This window comes from Glandiceps talaboti, chromosome 7 (genome assembly GCF_964340395.1).
Source record: "Glandiceps talaboti chromosome 7, keGlaTala1.1, whole genome shotgun sequence".
NCBI lineage: Eukaryota > Metazoa > Hemichordata > Enteropneusta > Spengelidae > Glandiceps > Glandiceps talaboti.
The window spans coordinates 18,120,846-18,128,345 of NC_135555.1; the positions used below are offsets into that span (position 1 = coordinate 18,120,846).

The window sequence follows — 7,500 nt, forward strand, 5'->3', positions numbered from 1 at the left end:
GAATGGTGCCTACAATGGCAGGAAAAGCACATCCTCCGAAAAAAAAGAACACAGGAAGAAAAACAGGCAAGAGAAAATAACTAAATGACAAAATTCATACTAGCAAGACACTTCCCCACCACAGACTGGAATAATACAGAATCGAACAAGATCAATTGAAAACCAGATTAAACTGAATGCCTCCCGTAAGGGGATCACATAGGAAGGACATATGCGATTTTTATGGTTAACGTATCGACTGAATTATACTGAAATTGAAGTATGTATTCTTAAGATATAGCCTAATTACCTAAAATAATTAATTATGCAAATTATTCATTAACACTGTAAGGTACATCAACAAACTTTATAGGATATGTGCGTTTTCTAATGGTTAACCTATATACTAAATTATATTGAAATTGAAGAATGCAGTCTTAAGATATTGCTTAATAAGTTGATTTCATTGAGAAAAATAGTTATATTTCACAACCAAGGTAATTTTTCATACCAGAGAACGTTGACGTTTCGACTACCATCGGCAGCCATCTTCAGAACTGTTTGCCTCGTAGTGGTATCGGCGAAAGTAGACCAGTCCATACGGTACTCAGGTTGTAAGCCCCCTCATCCCTGTTCATGGTGGATCCCCTCTTCTTTATGCAGATCGCCTCTCTAATCCATCTTTGGTATCTGTCCGTTTCTTTGTCCACGATCTTTGCCCCCTCCCAGTCTATTACATGATTGGTTCTACGGATGTGGTCAGGGATGGCACTTTTATTCATGTCTGTGACGGATGCTCTCCTGGTAGATCTTGTGAAGCTCCTTTGTTGGTACACTTCGACTTCACTAGAGTGAAGTACCGTATGGACTGGTCTACTTTCGCCGATACCACTACGAGGCAAACAGTTCTGAAGAGGTAGTCGAAACGTCAACGTTCTCTGGTATGAAAAATTACCTTGGTTGTGAAATATAACTATTTTTCTCAAGATATTGTCCAACCTGATGAAACTATTCACTTGATTTCATTGATGTGCAAATTTCACTAATTAACATCAACAGATCTCGCTCAAAAACGTATCAGGTCTAGCCATCACCCTAAACATTATAGGTACTAAATTTCAGTATAATTGAGAAAGCCGTTTTTAAGAATATGATGACACAGACAGACAGACAGACAGACAGACACACACACACACACACACACACAGACACACACACACACACACACACATGCATGCATGCATACATACATACATACATACATACATACATACATACATACATACATACATACATACATACAGACAGACAGACGACACACACACACACACACACACACAGACACACACACACACACACATCCCCCTTTTAGTACCTCCCTTAAGGGAGGTAAAAAGAGCACACATTGGGGTTTTTTTAAAGGGGGCCCCAAAAACATACTACATACAAGAAACTTCAGTATCTAAACGATTAATGGAGAAACTTCATAAGTCATATTCATTACTGTGCAGAAATTACCTTGATCGGGCGTATGTGAACTTAAAAAACGCTCCACTGAAAAGTGAAATCAAACTCTAATATCTAGTTTACAGGGGGCTTACTACATGTACCTGTTTTGCAATTATAAAAACTAAATAGGGCACTGATAAGACAACAAACTTCAATACCGAAACTAGTAACAACTATTTCCCAAACGTCACATTCACTGTGCAGTAATTGCCTTGATAGATGACAGGGCGTGTACGTGTGTGAAATCATCCAAGACCTCCAAACTAGGCTCTAAACACATGTCACTGTAATTATTGTATTACATGCCATATTGAAAAGAGAAATGACCTTGGTCAGCCCTGGTGAGCTCCACCTACAATCAATGCTAGCGTAGTTTATCCCTGTACAGCCTACTCGTTTTAATTGAGCGAGTTAACATTCTCTCCAGTTTAGGTTTTCATAAAGCCCCATACCAAGATACTTGAACGAGTGAATACTTTCGGCATTTTTATCGGACGAAATTATCGACTCTATGCATGGTATCATTGTTTATTTTGAATAAGCATTTGAATCATCTGCAAAATTCTGACGAGAGCAGTGTTGTCAATACAGAGGCAATCCGCAATACTGTATGCAGTGTGAACACAGTCTTTGTTTTAATATGTAAATGAAAGTGGCGTGAAAATACCTTGCCTTTGGACTCACCGGTGTTTGTATGCACATTACCCAAGCCGATAGATTATGTCTCCGAGACCACTATGTAAACAAACAATCTGTCTACAATCCATAGAATGGTGGATGGATGATGCTAAAAGATGGGGCCAGATTGTGTGAAATACACTTCTAAATTTAAATTCGGAGGGAACTGCTTTTTTTTCTAAATGAGAGTGGATAATATGTACATATATACAATATGTACACAGTCATGTAGAAAAGGCAAACTTGCTGCTGTCTTCACCACCAAACCGTTTTCGATAAGCGAATTGTAAGGGTCTAAAAACTCCACGACTTGAGGTCTTCTCAGAGACAGACAAGGCTGTAGACAGTCAGTGAAAGTCTCAGAGGTGTGTCGCAACACAGTTTACATTGCATGTCATGTTAGCCGGACAGATCGCTCTCGTTAAACATCACGGGCAAGCTTACGTTGATGACTCGCTGTTTTTATGTATTGTTACCAGTGACAAATTCTTTTATTCGAGTACGGGCGTGTCGACGAATAGACCCGGAGTGTCTATGGTCGACGTAAGGGGGAGGGTCGGGGAAATTAGGGGTGGATCACATTTTACAAATCGATTCTCGGGAGGACCACATTTGTCAAAAATGGAACTATGGCAGGGTCATTGTTTACTTTGACTCATTATATTATCAAACGTTGCATTATTTTGTAATTTTGGCATCCCATCGCTGCCACCAGTTATACGTCCCACTGCTGCCAAATCCCACCACTCCCTCTGTTCTAAATCAATATCATGACATGTTAGTCTCGTTGCTACCGACAGCCGTAAATTGTCGGTTTTGGTGTGAATAGAGGCGTTGGTCTCACAGACGTGAAGGGGGAACAGTGTAGTAAAATATTGGGGATAATGTTATGCAGTACTAGTAAAGCTGTCGGTCCCAGTGCTCCCACAATGCCTGGCCATGGACTGCATCAATCTAATCTTTGGGACTTCTGGTCCTCAGCTCTGCCAATTAGATTCAAACACAGGTATATCAAATAACTAATGCTTTCACGAAAAATCACTGTGGACGTCGTAGTAGTGGAAATAACCAATGCATTCGAAATTATCTATGTGGTGGCTGTGGTGGTATAGAGACCTTACCATTGATTCTGGGTGTCGTGTCCCATTTGGCAGCATTTTAGGCCTAAAAAAATGGTGTAGTTCGATTACACTTAATTTTAGAATAGGTTGGGTAGGTAGATGTTGTGTAACAGGAACCAAACAATTTTTTTTAGGCCTAACCCATGTTTATTTAAATATTTGAACAGGGGCTGGACATGTTTATAGAAATTAAATGACCGTCATTTTTTAGAAAACGGAATAGGGGATGGTTTCTTTTTATGTAACAGATCGGTGAAAAAATACATGAACATATCACATATAGTGCGGGCAATAATACACAATACGGTAAGCAACCGCTTCTGAAGTTAATTTGGTTAAAAGAGCCACGAATCAGAATCAACAAATTTCAAACCCCCTCCCCGAACTTTATTAGACCATCAGTCATTTTATGCCCTTCGCATCCCAAATTTTTTCCGTGGTCCACATTTTCTATTCGGACCCGCCGTCGCCGTAAATTCAGCTCATAACTGACAGGGTTGTTTTTGTTTCTGCTTAGGGAGCCCAGTAATTACAAGGTGGCGGGCCAGGGGAAATCAAGTCCTGTTTTTGTCAAAAAATGTGCCCCCCCCCCCCCTGGTCCCTTAAGCTAAAAAAAAATAACGACCAAATATAGTCATTGATTGGGAGCTTGAACCCCAAATAAAAATGAGGAAAATTAAAAATAATTGCCGAAGAAGAAAATCATCGAGAATGTTTGACTCACTCAAATCTTGCAAATTGAATTAATTTTCATAAGTCAAGTAATTCGCCCACAAACAAATCGTAATTATCAAAGTCTAGCGGAATTGATGGGGTTATTATGGTACTTTACAATGGTGGCAGTGATGGGATGTGATAGCAGTAGGCTTTGGAACTGGTGGCAGCGGTGGGACCATGCCAAAATAACAAAATAATGCAAAGTTAGATAAAAATGGGTCAAATAATTTTCATTTTCTAAAAATATGGCCCTCCCCGATGAACGATTTGTAAAAAGTGACCCACCCTCTAATTAATTCCCACTTCCCTCCCCATGTAATTATTGAAGGTTCCCTTATGCAACCACAAGCTCGTACTCTGTGGAACGTGTGGCAGGAACCACAACAACGACGACGACGACTCCGATTTCGTCAGCCCAGGTATAGGACCGGTCTAGAAACATGGCGAGGTTTGGCGTGTCACCAGTATCGATAACTATATCTGTTCTCCTGTTAACCGCATGTATTCAAGCACAGAATGTAATGGACTCTGTCTTTGAAGAATTGGGGAAATCTCTGAACCCAGCAATCTCGCATCCATATACAAATGTTACCGAAAAGTGCTACTCAGATACTGTTAAATTCATGACAGACGCCATTGGCCTGAAAACGTACGCAAGAGAAAGTAAGTGGAGTTGTACATTATTTTACTTTTAATATATGGTACAACACCGAAGTCAACTAACATTCCTCATTACGTAAACATGACCATCTTCCTTTCACCATGCATATATTGGTTTGTAAACCTGAATACCCGTCTTCTTACGTAATCATGTATGGCAAACAAGTACTACTGCATTATTAGCGTGAAAAACAACACAGTTACATACATAGCATAGAATTATGATCAGGTTTGTTCATAAATGTGTTATATAACTTCTCCAAAGTGTGTTAAACCATGGCCAAGTTCTTTGGATCTTGAATAATGAATGTAATTATCAATTATTACTAGCTTATCCAATTTAAGGTATAACTTATTTTTGGTTCTGCATATGGAAATTATATGTCTTTGGATAGGTCCTGTACTTCACAATCATATGACCACAATTATTAAGTTCTCAATAGTTATTAACAGTACCGTTCACCGACTGTATGGGTTAACAGTCTCTGTATTGTGTGGGAAGCCATTAATTCTATAGGCTTCTGCTTTCATTGTATGTAAATTTCGATAAGCGTAATATCCAGATGAGAATGGGTCCATTATGTCTGATAGTTATCGTATAGTTCCGTACGGCGTCAGTTTAAAGGACTTAACATACACTTTAGGCCTTTGTCTGTTATTTTGTCCAAAGTAACATCAGTGACAAAATAACTCATGTTACCTGGAAATTATCCTGTTAACGCCATTGAGCTAGCGAGGTTCTCAGAATATGGATCTGGATCCGTATCTGTATCTATATATCTGTTTGGATACTGGAGACTGTCTCCTCCAGGGTAGTATGCACACTTTGTTGGTTTTAGTCACGCATATCACAGAGTGATGACAACGCAGATTTCAACTGTTCTGGTGCTTTCCTTAATACAACAAGAACTGGTAAAGCAGATGTTCTATAATGAAGAGTTATACTGCAAATTCGACAAGTTTTGGAGGTTCCCCATTTTGACAGTGATATTGGCGAGCAGCACAATCACACCCCCACCCCCATCCCCACCCCACCCGTCTTACTCCTCATACTTACTTGTTATCATTTCCATTATTAAAGGGAATATGAAAAGACAGTTTGTCATATATCACTTGAACGCATAGTGGTTAAGAACAAGGTTCTAACGATAGAGTGAATCTAATCTAGTGTTAATGAGACATTTACATATTTTATCATTTTCGGTAATTAGGCAATATCTTAAGAATGCATGCATCAAACTGCATACAATTTGGTACATATATGTACACTGATATATAACACAGCGCACGCGTACAATTAAGATTGTTGATATCACTTGTTATATCGTATTGAGTAATTAGCATAATTAATGTTTTTTTGGCAATTAGGCAATGTCTTAGTGAAGAATACTATCTTCAAATTTCATATAATATTGTACATACATTAACAATAACAAAGCACGCGTATAAGCTTACAGATGTAGGTTTTGATTTTAAAGAGTACTTTGCATAATTAATTATTTGGGTAGTTAAAAATGCAAACAGCTATTTTATCTATTTTTGAACATACATTGACAATAACAAAGGAGACAAAGCTATCCCTAGTTACTAAGTACAGCAAAGTGGTCGTCAAAATGCACATGGAGTGGGGTGGGGGTGGGGTAGGGTGGGTGGGGGCATATAGCGGAAGTTTTGATAACGACAATATAAAGGACAGAAATATTATGCAAATCAAGATACATTGGGATTACCCGTGATGCTGGCATTACAGTATCAAACTCTTGTTTATAAACATCCCCAAAAAAGTATGCACAAAGCGGGTGCATAACGCACGACCAGTGCATGGGTTTCTAAAGGAGGATTTACGCCACATTTACATGACTTTTGACAAAAGGCATAACATGTATACACAATTTATACATATAGACCATTTTATATTTGTTGAGAAAGTAAACGTCTTTATTTATTTTTTCTTTTGTTCAGTGTACTACTCTAGTGGTGCGTTTAGAGCAGACTACGATATTACCTTAAATTTTCAAGATCTTGGCGATATTCAGTTGTGCCGTAGTGTCAAACCAGAAGTTAATGAGAACGAGTTTGGGACAATATTTTGCGGTACATTAGCAGTTGTTGGGGTGAGTACGTAAAGTATTCAAATGTATGAAGCAAATATTTAATGAGTACACTGTCTGTTGCATAAAGCTAAGATATATTTGATAATGATACATTCCCGTTTACAGATACCTCTCAACTTGGGACTCTGTTTACCTGACTCATGCACGAGTGACGATGTTTACATTTATATGCGCCAAGGTATGACCAATTTATTTGTATTAATTGTAAAAAGATATATTTTTGTTGTATACGATATCTTCTTTTCCTGAGGCATTAAAAGGGTAGATAAACGTTAATCACAGCTGCATATACTTACATGATTAAATACTAATCTATAAGTGATCTTTTTGCAAAAGTAAAGATATTTTTGCTTTTTATATAAGTTCAAGCCTAGTCACAATGCCTTTTAAATGTTACATAACAAAATATTAGTTATTAATGAACCTATAGTGAGCTGTATGTATTTGCGATTGTTTGTTTGCTTGCTTGTTTGTCTGTCTGTCTGTTTGTTTGTTTGTTTGTTTGTTTGTTTGTTTGTTTGTTTGTTTGCCTGTCGAAATCCTTGTTAACAATTATGTTATTCTTAATTTTTAGTTTACCATGGTCAGCCAGGTGTATCTCCGAATTTTGATCTTTATGTTGATTGTGTGGAAACGATACCCTTTCGGACAAGTGATATTGTTGCAATGTAAGTAACTAATATGCAAATATATTATGTCAAGAGTAAATAGTAAATTATAAT

General features: G+C 37.9%; 1 protein-coding gene across 1 annotated transcript in view; it reads left to right on the plus strand.

Moving 5' to 3' along the window:
• The first annotated feature begins 4,444 nt into the window (after positions 1 to 4,444).
• The window catches only part of LOC144438042 (nose resistant to fluoxetine protein 6-like), a 12,240-nt gene continuing 9,184 nt past the window's right edge, over positions 4,445 to 7,500 (plus strand). Inside the window, 4 exon segments of the mRNA XM_078127075.1 lie at positions 4,445 to 4,667; positions 6,627 to 6,778; positions 6,884 to 6,956; positions 7,353 to 7,446. Coding sequence (XP_077983201.1) covers positions 4,445 to 4,667; positions 6,627 to 6,778; positions 6,884 to 6,956; positions 7,353 to 7,446 — 542 coding nt within the window.